Source organism: Cervus elaphus, chromosome 14, assembly GCF_910594005.1.
Source record: "Cervus elaphus chromosome 14, mCerEla1.1, whole genome shotgun sequence".
Taxonomy (NCBI): Eukaryota; Metazoa; Chordata; class Mammalia; order Artiodactyla; family Cervidae; genus Cervus; species Cervus elaphus.
The window spans coordinates 25,604,326-25,620,669 of NC_057828.1; the positions used below are offsets into that span (position 1 = coordinate 25,604,326).

The window sequence follows — 16,344 nt, forward strand, 5'->3', positions numbered from 1 at the left end:
CACACAGTGAGGGCCTGTGTCGGTGGTCCAGTAAGCAGTCCTTTCAGCCCAAGAACCAGACATACGGTGATGCAGTCTCTGGCCATCACCTCGCTACCCTCAGCCTTTGACTCTTCCCAGCTGAGGCCTCAGACAAGCTGTTCCCACTGTGTCCTTTCCCAGTTCCTGCCCAGAGAATCCTGAGTATCATATCATCATGTGATTGTTGTTTTACGCCACTATTTGTGATGGTTTGTCACATGGTTAAGTAGAACAAGGAACCACCAAGTAAAGATTGGCAGAGCTATACAAAATTTCTATACAATTTGGAGCTATTTGAGAGGAGAAACTAGGAAGACTAGCTTAGAATATTTAAGGTATTATTGGGCTTCCCTGGTGGCTCAGATGGTTAAGAATCTGCCTACAATGCAGGAGACCCAGGTTCGATCCCTGGGTTGGGAAGATCCCTGAGAGACGGGAATGGCTACCGACTCCAATATTCTTGCCTGGAGAACTCCATGGCCAGAGAAGCCAGGCAGGCCACATGCCATGGGGTCTATTATTAGACGTGATTCAAAGCAAAACGGTTATCATGGATGTGGGGGTTTGCCTGCGTCCTGCGGGACTGGTAGGGAACAGACAGAACTAGGACACCTAGGACAGGAAAAAGGAGGATGAGACACACTGGAGGGGATCAAGGCAAGAACACAATAGTGTGAGTCCACACCCAACTTAGACTTTGGGCTTATTTGGAAAATGCTTTTCAGGTGAGATGATCCAACTCAAAGAGAGGTGAGAGTTGAAGAGATTTGTTTGGAAAACAGCTGCTTTTGGCAGGCCCCTAAACACTGACTTCATTTCTCTCACTGTGATAAGGGGGAAAAAAAACTATGTTGGAAAAATAAATGCCTGACCCAGAAAACAAGGACCAAATAAAAGGGGGAAAAGTCCAGCAAAAACACCAGCCTTATGTGGAGCAGAGAAAGAAAAGGAGCAACGTGAAAAACTTGATTAAACCATGAAACCATGAACAATTCGACTGAGCCTTCTGTGAGAAGAGCAGGAAGAGGGGAGGGAAAACCCTGGAAGCCCCTCCCACACTTCAGAACAGAAGACAGAAGATCAGTCAAGGGCTGTGGGAAGACAGACGCTGGAGGGTCGGAAAGCAGGAGCAGGGGCCACAGAACAAGCTTCCAACATTCAGACAGCTTCAGCTCAGAAATCTACTGAGAGCGACCCTCAGGCTGAAGCCAACACAGGATGGAGGGAGAAGCTTCCTTAGGAAGCAAGTCACAGGCCTAGCAGCTCTGGAGACAGTGGTGGCAGCAGCCCCTGAGACAGGACTGAGAGTGCAGACGGGGCAGAAATAGGAGCTGGAGAGGGAAACGGAATCCAGGGGGTTGCTGGCTTGCATTCTTCATTCCTTCCTTCCCCCTCTTTCTCCCTCCCTCTCTCTTTCTCTCTGTCTCTCTCACGCCACCTGGAGCCTCAGAAGTCTTTAAAGCCTACTCTACAGGTAGGCAGGAATATTTTAAACATTGCTTCCTGGAAAAGGAGGCAATGTGTTTTCCAGATACAAAAACCTTGGTAGCATAACTAACCTCCTGTTGTGGGGTCTGCTGGCAAAGCCAAGTCCGCTGGCACATGCTGACCCACCTCAGAGAGAAGCAGAAACCAAGAAGACTCCATGGAAAGGAATGTTGATTCCAAAGGGCGAATGTCAGTGGCCCTTTCCTCTGACACTGTTGAGTCTCTGCTATGATCCTTGTAAATGGTAATGAGGGCCTGGCTTATATTAAGTGCTGAGTTCTGGGAACTGAAGTTTACCTATATTAAGTGCTCTAGCTCTGGGTTAATACCATGTGATTCTGTCAAGCTTTTTGAACTCTTTAAAAAGTGTGGCAGGACATTAGGAAAACACTTAGAGGTCAGACAATGAAGCAAAAGCCAACATCCAGAAAGGTAAGTTGAAGCCAGAACCTGACTTAAGGATGTCTGCCCACCAAAGACAAAGGAACTCGCCTTGGATTTTAACAGCCGTGTGACGGGGTATGATGTAAGAGACAAAACTGAGATCCAGGCACGGTGAGATCAGAGATCCCCTCACAAAGCTCAATCCTTTGGTAAAAGGTTGAATCAAAACGAACAATAAAATAAACACACAAAAACTCACTGCCTCAAAGGAGACAGCATGAAAATTTGCATGTTTCACACGTGGTTTTGGGTAGAGAGAAAAATATCCCCTGTGGAAAGTTGGAACTATCCCCTGGCCTTCATGTGGGAATGCAGTCTAAATTCTCACTATAATTATCATCCTCAAGCAAAGAATTTTTTAACTGCCCCCCAGTTTCTAATGGCTTCAGGGACCCAATGAAAAGTAAATCTTCTGTGGGAAAATGTATTTACAATCTTCCTCAAAAAATTCCCTCAAAGAAAGTTCCATTTATCATGAGTTCACAATAAAACATCAGGAAACACACAAAACATGAAGAAGAAAACCTCTTTGAGAAAGGTAGCAAAAATAATAAACAGCAGAATCTAGCACTCAAAAGTTGCAGATGTTAAGAATATAAGATGCAGAAAATAAACTGAGCATATTTAATATATGGGAATAAGGGAAGGTATGAAAAGTAAAAATAAAAATCAAGGCACTGTAGATGAAAAATACATTAATTGAGATTAAAAACCCAATACAAGGCACCCCTACTCCTCCTAGCCAGAGAGTTATCTTGATGCTATCATTTCACATCACTCTGCAGTCTCTAATGAGCAATTCTTAACATTTGTGGGGCCTCAGTATTCATTTAACTAATATACTTACTGTTCTAACCCATTTTAGTCATTGAGGAGATGGGTTTCAAAATTACCAAATACGGGACCCAAGGATTATACCCAAAGGAAAAAGTGGTTATTTTAGGAGGTGCAGGCCTTGTGAATACCAACATCAATACTCTCCTGATAACGGTCCATCTAGCCCGTCAAGGGAAGCCCCCAGTGAAGGTCATGTAAAGCTGGAGAGTCCTAGGGGGAGATGCTTTCTCTGGTCTTATGTTTCCTTGAGGGGACCGCCATATTGGCTCTGACTCATCCCTTCATTACCTCTCCATGAGAGAAGTTACTCTTAGGGTGAGATGGTCTCCTTTTAATGGTGGGTTTAGTGAAAGTCACTCAGTCGTGTCCAACTCTTTGCGACCCCACGAACTACACAGTCCATGGAATACTCCAGGTCAGAATACTGGAGAGGGGAGCCTTTCCCTTCTCCAGGGGATCTCCCCAACCCAGGAATCGAACCCAGGTCTCCCACATTGCAGGCGGATTCTTTACCAGCTGAGCCACCAGGGAAGCATTGGTGGGTTTAGCGGAAGGAATAGAAGCCTGGCTCAGCCCCTCCCAGGCTTTATCCTCTGAACAATCTGCCCCTCAGAGTGTCCATCCTCTCTGCTCCTGGGCCCACCTCTATGCCTCCCATTGTTGAGCTGGGCCCTGAAGAAGATGATGGGTATGTTTACTGCTGAGATAAGCATTAGGAAGCTATTGGGACATCAAAGGTCCACCTTCCAATTCAGCCTTTATCAAAAACAGAGCCACAATTTTTATTGCCATCTGACTGTCTTTGCTCCCTTAGCTCTCAGTTAGTTCTAGGCTCATGAGTGGACATTATTTATTGGCCCCATAAAGTCCCAGCAATGTCATCAATCAACTAGTCAGGAGCTGTACAGCTGGTTGCCAGCTCCCCTCTTTTCTCTCCTGCAAAATCTCAAGGTGGTTTCTTCAGGGTAAGAATTAGACAGAAAACAGATGGTCTGTCCAGATAGTTCCTCCTTCAACCTGACTTCTTGGCTGCTCTTCTACCTAAGGAGTCAACCACTAGTTCTCATTGGCCTGAGTCAAGGACTATCATTTTTTTTCTATTGTCTATTGGGCTGATACATTTTTAGAGTTGTCACAGCAGACAATGAACAAGAGCCCAGATATACTTCATCAAAAATTACTTCATTCGAAATTCTCTGGAGACAACTTCTCAGATGTAGACAATAAATATCAGGACACAGACTGTGGAAGACATTCTTCTAAGAAAAAGGAGTCTCCAGATACCATTGCCTCTTACAAAAAATGATGACAAGACTAGTATTTGTCATAAGCATCAGAGGCAGCTATACAGAATGTGATTTATATAAATCACAGTGACTATTGTCTCCACAAAAGAGCAAGAAGAAGGCAAAAAGTAATAAATATATTCTTTATATCCTGTAAGCATCTGACCAAAAGAAAAAAAATAATAAGCTTACTTTTACTCCACTTTGTTGGAAAAGTAAACTGAAAATGTTTAAAAGGCAAATCATCCTGAGTTATAGATACATATATACATGTAGATGGGCTTCCCAGGTGGCGCTAGTGATAAAGAACCTGCCTGCCAATGCAGGAGATGTAAGAGACGCTGGTTCGATCTCTGGGTTGGGAAGATTCCCTGGGAAAGGCATGGCAACCCACTCCAGTATTCTTGCCTGGAGAATCCCAGGGACAAAGGAGCCCAGTGAGCTATAATCCATGGGGTTTCAAAGAGTCAGACACAACTGAGCACATGGCACATGGCCAGAAATGGTGATGAATCTATATGGATCATAAGGATGAATAACAGCAATCCACTGTGGGTGTTGGCCCAGGATGAGTGTGGCTGCCAGTCTATGGATGAGGAGCAGGCAAGGACTTGTCCACCGAGGGACTAACTAAAATACGACCTTTATTCTTGTCTCTTCAGCCCTTGGACAATCACTGTCAACCACCGCCACCAAGTGCCATGTTGAGGAATTTACACATAGAATATACTTCCTTGACAATGTCCTGACGAGACAGATAATTCCCCACTTTACAGATGAAGAAACTGAGGTTTACTAAGTTGAAGTGACTTTCTGGAGATCAGTCAGCTACTGGAATTAGGATTCTACCTCTGGAAGATTGATTTACACTTTTGTTTTGGCACCAAGTCCTAATCACTGGACCACCAGGGAATTCCCTGATTCGTACTTTTTGACATGCCATTTTGTGATTATTTCCAAATAATTTTTCACTGTTCGTTATTTTTTTTCTTTCTTTGGTCAAGTAGAGTAGGTTTATAATTAAAGCCCTAGATTTAGCCTTGTAATTCTTTGTCCGCAACCATTCACTCACTGCATGGTTGTGGTCCTTGACTCTATGTTTTTGTTTCCTTATCTGAAAAAGGCAAATACCAAGTATTCCTTCTTGCTAATTATTTCACAAAACATATAATTCTCCAAATGTATGTGATACACTGCTGGGCTTATCCTCCTTCACTTTCACGGCGCTTGACGACTCACAGATATCAAGAAAGAATTTGGTTTTCATTAAGATTTAACTCAGGAGTCAGTCAGAGTGGTCTATGCATATTGAATGAATATGGCTGAGAACAAGGAACGGGCCTCTTTATCTTCTTTTTTTTCCTTCAGTTGAATTTGATTTCACGAATGTGAAACAGCACATAGTTTTCAGTCTCCCTTTAATCTTTCTTACTCATTCCCTGTAACTGACCCAGAACCCCATCCCTGGGCAGCAAGAGAGGTGAGAGGCTAAGCAAGCTGGCCTGAATGTACAGAAAGAGACCTAAGGTAATCTGTGAAGCATCTGCTCTAGGGGAGATGCCGTGATCTGTGACAGGTGTGTGTACACTGAATGCTCCTGCGGAAGTGAATTGTTCAAAACACTTGGAAAACAATTATGTCAGATATAGACAAATGGCAAAGTAACAGCTTCTGGGAATTAAGCATCACGCTTCCTAAAATCATTTAATAATTATTGTAAATGCCCGATCATTCCAATCTTGCCTCCAAAGTAGAAAGAGAACCAGGGAACCAATACCTGGAAAATCTTGCCCCTTCCAGTTTCAAAAGCCACCTTCCCTTGTGCAGTTTCTGATCTCTGACTTATTCCGTGGTACCTGCTACTGGGAGGGAAGCAGCCGATTCCTCCCTGCCCCTCCTACACCCTCAGAGCCCTGCCTCCTTTGCTTGTTTCTGGATAAAATGTGCCCTTAAAGGAAAACAAACCCCATTTGCTTTCAGTGTCTACCGGACTGTCCGGGTGAAATGTTCCCATCAGGCTGTAGCACTCGGACTTAATGAGAAGCTTGGGAAAGCAGCCAATCAGCAGCCTGTTAAAAGCCTCCCCAGCAACGAACTTCGCCAATTATAGGCTGTCACTGCCCCTAGCAGGTTGGTTGGGGAAATATAATGCCGGAAAGGTGATGAGAGAGAGTGGCGAAGAGAGAGGGAAAGAACAGAGTTTGGAAATCAAAACAAAATTTAAGTAAATAAATTCACAGGGAAGGCACTTGCTTAAAAAAAAAGTTTAATAATAAGTACATATTTCAGACCTAAATGTGTCATTCATAAATTGTGTAAATCGCAAGCCTATCCTAGACAGAGCTGCACAAAATCACCTTTGGTTTAAAATAAAAGCCAGCGTAAAGCAAGTGTTGGTTGCTCAGTCATGTTCAGCTCTTTGCAACCCCATGGACTGTAGCCCGCCAGGCTCCTTGGTCTGTGGAATTCTCTAGGCAAGAATACTGGACTGGGTAGACATTCCCTTCTCCAGGGGATCCTCCCAACCCAGGGAGCTAACCTTCATCTCCTGCACTGCAGGCAGATTCTTTACTTTCTGAGGCACCAATGTAAGGCAAAGTATGGTTCAAACACAAGTCAAGGAAAAGAGAGTTCTGTCTGTTAAATTTTAAAGAAAACTCAAACATGAAACATAATCGAAAAGAAAATGCAAACATAAAAGATAAGGTGAAAGTCAAGGAAAATCTAATAAAGTAAACACGGAGTAGGAAAAACTGCAAACAAAGCAAATTTCATCCCTAAGTCTAGAGAAAGAAAGTAGTGGGTACCCTGTATTTCCTAGGATCTGAACTGACTTGTTTTCACTCCTCTTCCCTTTCTTCAAATACATTTATAACTCTCTTCCTCCTAATAATCTCACATATATAGCCATCCAAATTTGAACCTTAAACCTGTTTGTTTTTTTCTTTTGTGCTTGCAATTTTTACTTTTTTCATTTTCCTTTTTCTTTAGCTAAAAATATCTGCTCCACCATCATTTTTTCCTGTTGGGGATGGACTCTCAACTGGCTAGATACTGGTATAAGGCTTCCACAATCCCAGTCTCAGCTTAGTCTTCCAGACATTCTTTAGTCCCAGGTGATTTTTTAAATTTCTGACTCCCTCTGTCTGTCCAATTCTTCAACATATCTTACTCCATGAATACCAGAGAGGTTTTCAAGTCTTAACAGTACATACATTCTGTTTTGTTCACATTTAGAATAAATTAGTGGTCTTCTTTTTACCTTTCTATGATCTCAGACATAAAATATAACTGGTATCAATTCCTACACCAGATAGATAAAACAAAGCAAGTAAAAGATCCACAGAACTGAAAGAGACTGAAGGCTTGCTAAGTAAAAAATTTTTTTTGATCAACACATTCCACCAAAATAAAGTGATGGATTATTTGATTCTGATCACTCAACCAGGAGATACCATAGTTCTTTAGTTTACAGGACTTCCAAACCCGTTAAGTTAGAATTTTGTATATATAAAATCTTATTCCTAAATTTGGGTTGAATCTTTTGAAATCAAGAATCATTTTTTCTTCATATTTTATACCAGGAGGTCCTGGTATAAATCTATATGTATGGATTAATCACATTTTTTTTAGACTAGGAGATATTTGGGTTGATGTCAGTTTATGAGATTTATCTAAGCCAAATATTGACTCTTGAAGTTTATTTAGCTAATTTGAAGGATATTAAAATATATGTTTTAGGGAAAGTGATAAATATGTAACTCAAAACATAAATGCTATGACACTAAATAGCTATCCTAAAATCACTAGGAGGATTTAAACACTTTAAAATTTCTAAGAGAATAATTCAGCAATACCAAAAGCTAACCAAGTAATAATTCTAACATAGAACATGGACCTAAAGCATTAGCTACATGTGTGTGTAGTACCCAAAACAATAATTTAAATATAGAATATGAATCTTAAAGCACCACTATACATATGTATAGTACCTATCATTATAATTATTTAAAGAAGACTATTATACAGCATCAAACATTTCAAAAGGAGATAGATACTCTAGAATTAAGACAGTAGAAATCCATATGGTCAGGGTAAAATACTTGTCTTTAAGCCTCTTCTTATCTTAATATGAACATAAACATTAGAAATCACTGCTTCCCAAACAAGAGCTGAACTAAGATCTACCCGATAATAATTCAGTTTATAAAAATAGAACAATAGTTATCTACCAATTTTCATGTTGGTCAAAGAGTCAAACTCTTTGCCTACAATGCTTTTACTATATGCAGGTAAATATCATATGTCAAAAGTAAAGAAAAAATTAGAATTAAAAACACAAGGTAAGTTTAGCAACACCAATACTAACCATTGATTTGATCAGCTTCCTTGCCTTAAACTTATACTTAGCAATAAATATTATTTTGTTATATCAAATATGTGAATTTTATGATCTTGAACCTCCAGTACAGGATGACTGATGTAAACAAGGCATATGATCTCAAGTTAACTATTATATTTTACAAAAGATGAGCCCCTAACTGATTCATTAAATCAAATAAAGATACAGACTCTAGTTTCTTGTCTGTTCCCTTTTATACTTAACACATACTATAGATGTTTTCAAGATGCATCTTCTACTAATAGGAAAATTTAGCCAGAGATAGAATATAGGACTGCTCCCAGCTGGGAAAATTCACAACGGCAGGAAAGACAGGAGGAATACAATAAAAAATGCAAAGTCTTACTCTGAGGTCCCCCATTGAGTTACATGACCCTCTGACAGTGAGAGAAAATTTTTCAGTGTCAAATAAGAAAAATCTTGAAATTTCTTAAAATCCAGATAAGCAATTAGAATTCAACTGCTGGATGATCACATAATTCAGACTTGCATTGTGATTTCTTTAAAAAACAATAGTCTATACCAAGCGCCTATTAAGTGCTAAACACTTAGAATCCCATTGAGTCCTTATTGACTCCAGATTACAGGTGGGCCCACAGCCAGGGGAAGTAATTTGACAGCTGCCCTGTAGGAGAACCGTGATTTGAACCCGGTCTGTTCACGCTATAGGACTTCTTAAAAAGCACTGAAAATTGCTCTTCTGCAAAAAGCTTTTAACATATATTTTAAAAATTCCTTTTGTGGCACTAAAGAAACATGGGTCCATCTAATAACTTATCTTTTGGGTTTCACGTTTTTCAATGTATTGTTCTGAGATTTAATTTGATCTTTTGACAGATAATCCAATGAGTTTGGTACCCACTCCTAAATTCCTTCTAAAGATTTACATGTAAATAGCTTTCCTTTTTCTCAAATAAGACAGATGCCTACGATAAATACAAATATTTCAATTCAGAAATAGAGCTAAGTTTACTAGATCATCTTTATTTTTCCTTTCTGCATTTTACATCACATTCCTTGAATATATTCTTAAGAGGCTATCTACGCATCCAATGGTTTCTGAGCCTTTGCTCCAAGTGGGCTGGTTATGAAGCCTAGTAGTTTTCGCACATTTGAGGAGGGAGAAAATTAAAATATTATTTTAAAATCCAAACACAGCCCTGTCACATCTGGATAAACAAAAGGGAGTCCCTAATTAAAGGAGACAGCTTTGCATGGCAAATTCACTTTCTGGCAAAGGACTCCCTCTATGGCCACGGTTTATCACTCTACCTGTCTGCACATTTTTCATCCCCTGTTACTAAAAAAGACCCCTAGGTGGTCAGCTGCCACCCGGCTTATAAGGAACTTTGGACTGGAAGTGACGCTTTGGAGAAAGACCTTTAGTAAAGTTCGGGGAATGAATGGGCCTCACTCCACAGCACCCCCAGGGGCCCCCAAGAGAGCACCTCGCCGGACTCTGACCAAACTACAACATCCGAGGAGGCGCTTACCTGCTTCGGCGTCTCCCTGGGGCCCCCGCGCCGCGCAGTAACAGCAGTCCAAAAAGATGACATAGTTGAGAATATTGAAGAGCAGCCCGATGACTCCTGCGCTGAGCACCAGCAGCGGCGTCTCTGTCTTCTGCGGATCAATATACCTTTTGACAGCTTCCACCAGGATGCTGAACATCAGGGCCACAGCGAAGACGGAGTTGCCAAACGCGCCCACGACATCAGCCCGGAGAAAGCCAAACGTGCTCTTCCGGTGCTGCTGTATGCTGCTGGCCCTGATGCCGAAAAGCCCGATGATCATGGAAACCAAGTGTGAGAGCACCGCAAACGCATCGGAGGTCAGCGAGAGGGAGTTGCCTATGTGGGAGATCACTAGCTCCATCACGAAAAGGAGGATGCTCACCACGCACATGAGGATTAAACGGAAACTTCTCCCTGAGTATCGCCCCATGGCGCTCTGCTGTCCCTCTCCTTTTCCTGGGAAGGCTGAGCTCTTAGGGGAGCTGATGTAGAGATCACAGCTCCTGGGGAGCTCTCCCCTTCAGCCTTTCAGCGCCTGTCATATTTGAAAATCACTTTTTACAGGCTGCTATAAAGCCATAAAACAGTTTAAAGGGCAATTAAGCAAGAGATGTCACGTGAGCGGGGACTTATGGAAGAAGACACCGACTTCCAGATCAGAACTGGAGGGGCCCCTGTTGCTCATCTGTGTGTATCATCACAAAAGCCGAGTCTCTGTGTCTGCATCATGCACAAACTCACGCATGGCTATGGCCTTCCTAGATTCCACACTCCGTGTTTGCAATAACCGCTGTGGCATTTTACATAAACAATCATATCTTGTCAACCTGGTGTGTGAGTGGCTTTGAATTCTGTTTACTGCATGGAACAGGGAATATTCTAGGGGTCACTAATCCAGAGATTAGGGTTACAGTAAGTGAAAGCCAAAAAACAGCTAAGGTGATTTTTTTTTCTTCTGCCTTGCCCACTGATCTGGAATAAAAAAGCACCCCACTTCCAAACCCTTTCCATAAATAAGACAAGAAAAACATTCTTCATGTTTAGGAAAGATAGAATACCTTTGAAGGAGCTAAAGACATAATCCCAGTTAGTTTTAGGAAGAAAGTCAAATTATAATGTCTTGATTTAACTGAGGTAAGAAGACATTTTTACTTTTAATCTTATCTTCTGTCACTTATAAGCCTTAAAGGTTTACCCATTCCCAAATATCTAAAAGAACAGTAGCTGCTATTGTTTTGAGTAGACTGCCTTTAAAGAAATGCAGATTGAAATGACTATACCCAATCCTAACTGAATTTGAAGTCTGACTGTGATGGCTAATTTTATGTGTCAACTTGACTGGGTTTGCAGGTGCCCACACATTTGTTCAGACATTATTGTGAGTGTTTCCATGAAGGTGTTTTTGGGTGGGACTAACAGTTGAATCAGTAGACAAAGTAAAACAGATTGTCATCCTTAATGAGGGTGGGCCTCATCCAATCAGTTGAAGGCTTGAACAGAACAAATTGGCTGACTCTCCTGCAAGTAAGGGAAGATTCCTCTGACTGACTGCCTTCAAATTGGGGCATTGGCTTTTTTCCAGCTTTCAGGTTCAGACTGAACGTTCAGCTCTTCCTGGGTCTAGAGCCTGTGGGTCTTTAGACTAAAACTACACCATAGGTTCTGCTGGGTCTCTGCTTGCCATGTTGACATTGGGACTTTCTCAGCCTTCATAATGGCAGGAACCAATTCCTTTTAATAAGTCTCTATTTATATACATATCCTACTGGTTCTATTTATCTGGAGAACTTAAGACTAATACACTGGTTTTGACTAAAACATGACTACTTAAATGTAGCCCTAATAATTTCCTTGGCCTCTCATAAATCATTGCCAATTCAGCTGCTATTCTAACAGTGAGACTTCTGGACAACCAGATTGTGATCATTACTGCAGTCAAGGTGACATGAAGGTTTTTGGCCCAAAAGAATGACGCTGCAAAGTGAGATGAAGGTAAAACAAAGGTGACAGCTCTAGGAACAGTGTGGGAGCAAGAGGTGGAAATGTTGTCATTTGGTGAATCTATTAGACATCCAAGGTGAAATGCTAAGTAGAGAATTGAATAAGGGAGTCTGGAGTTCAGAGGAGATGGGGATAAGCTGGGAATACATGAACTTGAGAGTTGACAATACACGGATTTAGAAGTCAAAAGACGCCCAGAGATAACCAAGGAAATGAGAGGAAATACAAAATGAAAATACAAGTAGATAAGAGAGAAGGACCAGAAAGATGAAAGGGAAGTCAGGAGAGTACAGTATTCAGGACTACTGTATTCAAGAAAGAATGTGTATCAAAGAGGAGAGAACTAGCTGAGTCAAATGTTGAGAGGACTGGAAATGATGACTGGATTGAGCTTTATGGAGGCCCCTGGTGACCTCAGCTAGAAGGCAAACATGAAGTGGAAACCGTGACAGATTTTATTTTCCTGGGCTCCAAAATCACTGCAGATGGTGACTGAAGCCGTGGAATTAAAAGATGCTTCTTGAAAGAAAAGCTCTGACAAAAAAAAAAAATGAAAAGCTATGACAGACAGTGTATTAAAATGCAGAGACATTACTTTGCCGACAAAGGTCCGTCTAGTCAAAGCCATGGCTTTTCCAGTAGTGATGTATGGATATGAGAGTTGGACCATAAAGAACACTGAGCCCCAAAGAGTTGATGCTTTTGAATTGTGGTGCTGGACAGGAGTCTTGAGAGTCCCTTGGACTACTACAAGATCAAACCAGTCAATCCTAAAGGAAATCAACCCAGAATTGGAAGGGCTGATGCTGAAGCTGAAGCTCCAACACTATGGCCACCTGATGCAAAAAGCGGACTCATTGGGAAAGACCCTGATGCTGGGAAAGATCGAAAAGGAGAAGGAGCAGCAGAGGCTGAGATGGTTAGATAGCATCCCTGAACTCAATGGATGTGAATTTGAGCAAACTCTGAGAGATAGTGAAGGACAGGGAAACCTGGCGTGCTGCAGTCCATGGGGTCGCAAAGAGCTGGACACGACTTGGTGACTGAACAACAGCATGAACTGGGTTCAAGAGAACAGAGAGAAGAAACTGGAGATGGCAAGTACAGATAATCCTTTCGAGGAGTTTTATTGTAAAGCAAAAGGAATATGGAGACAAGAAAGGGTATTTTTAGGTTGGGGAAGGTAACAGCACATTTTTAAGCTGATGGAAAGATCCAGTAGAGAAAGAAGATGTGATGATACATGGGCAGAGCTGCTGAAGTGTCACCATCGAGGCGGCCAGAGGGGAGGAGTTTTAGGGCACATGTGGGGGTGCTGCCCTCTGCTATGAGAAGAATGTTCATCTGCCTAAATAGACATCTCTCCGAAGACATCCAGATGGCCAACAGGCACATGAACAGATGCTCAATATTGCTAATTATTAGAGAAATGCAAATCAAAACTACAATGAGATACCACCTCATACTAGTTCAGAATGGCCATCGTTTAAAAATCTATAAATAATAAATGCTGAAGGGGGTGTGACTATTGGTGGGAATATAAACTGGTGCAGCCACTATGGAACAGAGTGTGGAGGTTCCTCAAAAAGCTAAAAATAGAATTGCCATATGATCTAGCAATCCCATTCCTGGGCATATATCTGGACAAACCTATAATTCAAAAAGATACATACACCCCTATGTTCACAGCAGCATTATTTACTATAGCCAAGACAGAGAAACATCCTAAATGTCCACTGACAGATGAATGGATAAAGAAAATGTAGTATATATTATACATACCATGGAATATTAGCCATAAAAAGGATGAAATGCCATTTGCACCAACATAGATGGATGTAGAGATTATCATATTAAGTGAAGTAAGTCAGAAAGAGAAAACCAGATACCAGTTATCACTTATATGTAGAATATAAGAAAATGATACAAATAAACTTATTTACAAAACAGAAACAGACTCACAGACATAGAGAACAGACTTGTGGTTGCCAAGCGGGAGAGAGTGGAGGGGAAGGAAGGATTGGGAGTTTGGGATGAGCAGATGTAAACACACATAGGATGGATAAAAACAAGGTCCTACCATATAGCACTGTATGGGCTACCCTGGTAACTCAGCTGGTGAAGAATCTGCCTGCAACGCAGGAGACCCCAGTTCGATTCCTGGGTTGGGAAGATCCCCTGGAAGAGGGCATGACAACCCACCCCAGTATCCTTGCCATGGAGAATCCCCATTGACTGAGGAGCCTGGCGGGCTACAGTCCATGAGGTCACAAAGAGTCAGACCTGACTGACTAAGCACAACATTGTATAGCACAAGGAACTACATTCCATATCCTGTGATAAACCATAATGAAAAAGAATATGAAGAAACAGATATAACTGTCACTTTGCTATTAACATATAGTAGAAATTAATGCAATGTGCGTGTTAGCCGCTCAGTCATGTCCAACTCTTTGTGATCCCATGGACTGTATGTAACCCGCTAGGCTCCTCTGTCCATGGAATTCTCCAGGAAGAATACTGAAGTGGGTTGCCATTTCCTTCTCCAACATAATATTATAAATCAACTATACTTTAATAAAACAAATGATAAAATAAATTTTTTAAAAAGGCAATGGTTCATCTGAAATAGCAGAGAAGGTGAAAATGTGGACACTTGAGTGGGGAAGATGTGGTGGGGGTTCTTGTGGGTCTCTTTGTATTGTCTCTATCTTCTTAGTGAAACAGACAACATGGTCAATCAAAAGTCAGAAAGGGGAAGTACTGAAAATCCAAAGGGAAAAAAGCTCTGAAATAATTGTTCAGAAGACTGAGAAAATGAATGAATGAAGGCAATACAGTACAATTACATATTTGTGTGCACACAAGGTCGTACAACTCTTTGCGACCCCATGGACTATAGCTCGCCAGGCTCCTCTATCCATGAAAATTTCCAGGCAAGAATACTTGAGTACATTTCCATTTTCTACTCCAGGGGACCTTCTTGACCCAAGAAGCTGCATCTCCCCTGTCTCCTGAATTGGCAGGTGGATTCTTTACTACTCTGCCACCTGAGAAGCCAGTTACATATTTAGCACATGTAAAGTAACATCAGTGTTAACATTGTCACCAGTCTGTTAAACCCCAAGCTCCTCACTCATTCAACAGGTGTTTCTTCATCACAGAATTTGGTTTTGGTGACCCTATTACATGAGACTTTGTTGTTGTCGTTCAGTTGCTAAGTTGTCTCCAACTCTTTGCAACCCCATGGGCTGCAGCATGCCAGGTTTTCTGGTCCTTCACTATATCCTGGAGTTTGCTCAAAACCATGTCCATTCAGTCAGCGATGCCATCTAACCGTCTCATTCTCTGTCGTCCTCTCCTCCTGCCCTCAATCTTTCCCAGCATCAGGGTCTTTTCCAATGAGCTCGCTCTTCACATCAGGTGGCTGAAGTATTAGAGCTTCAGCTTCAGCATCAGTCCTTCCAATGAATATTCAGGGTTGACTTCCTTTACGATTGACTGGTTTGATCCTTGCTGACCAAAGGGTCTCGAGTCTTCTTCAGCACCACAATTCGAAAGCATCAACTCTTTGGTGCTCAGCCTTCTTTATGGTCCAACTCTCAAATCCGTTCGTGACTAGTGGAAAAACCATAGCTTTGACTATACAGGCCTTTGTCAGCAAAATGATGTCTTACACTGTCTAGGTTTATCATAGCTTTTCTTTCAAGGAGCATCTTTTAATTCCATGGCTGCAGTCACCATCTGCAATGATTTTGGAGCCCAAGAAAATAAAATCTGTCACTGTTTCCACTTGTTCCCCATCTATTTCCCATGAAGTGATGGGACCAGATGCCATCATCTCAGTTTTTTGCATGTCGAGTTTTAAGTCAGCTTTCTTATTCTCTTTTTTCACCCTGATTAAGAGGCTGTTCAGTTCCTCTTTACTTTCTGCCAAAAGAGTTGTATCATCTGAGACTTATTTAATAGAATCTTTTTATATCATTTCAGTACTATTGATGTTCCAAGCTCTTCAATTTTTCAGTCAGGTTGAACAAAGCCACTGGTTTAGCATCACCGACTGAGCCGCAGACACGTATTTGTGCCTGTTACTCTAAGCCCGATGGGGTGGCACAATGGGATGGACTTCATTCTCCAGCTGTTGTCATCCCAACGACAGGGTTGTTCTCTGTGCTACTCTTGGCAGGGATCATCTCAGGATGTGTCTGTGTCACTGTCAGTAGGCAGTGACCTCCCACCGTCAGTCCATCTCCTTGTCCACTTGACAGCCTGATTTTCCATCTAAAATAGAACAGTTTTGAGATGAAGCCAAGAAGAGGAAAAGACATGTTTGATTTCACTCTCCACTGTC

General features: G+C 41.6%; 1 protein-coding gene across 1 annotated transcript in view; it reads right to left on the reverse strand.

The window, feature by feature from the left end:
- SLC30A10 (solute carrier family 30 member 10) overlaps nucleotides 1-10,422 on the reverse strand; it is a 31,432-nt gene extending 21,010 nt beyond the window's left edge. Inside the window, exon 1 of the mRNA XM_043924379.1 lies at nucleotides 9,972-10,422. Coding sequence (XP_043780314.1) covers nucleotides 9,972-10,422 — 451 coding nt within the window. The remainder of the gene's footprint in view (nucleotides 1-9,971) is intronic.
- Between the last annotated feature and the right edge of the window lie 5,922 nt (nucleotides 10,423-16,344).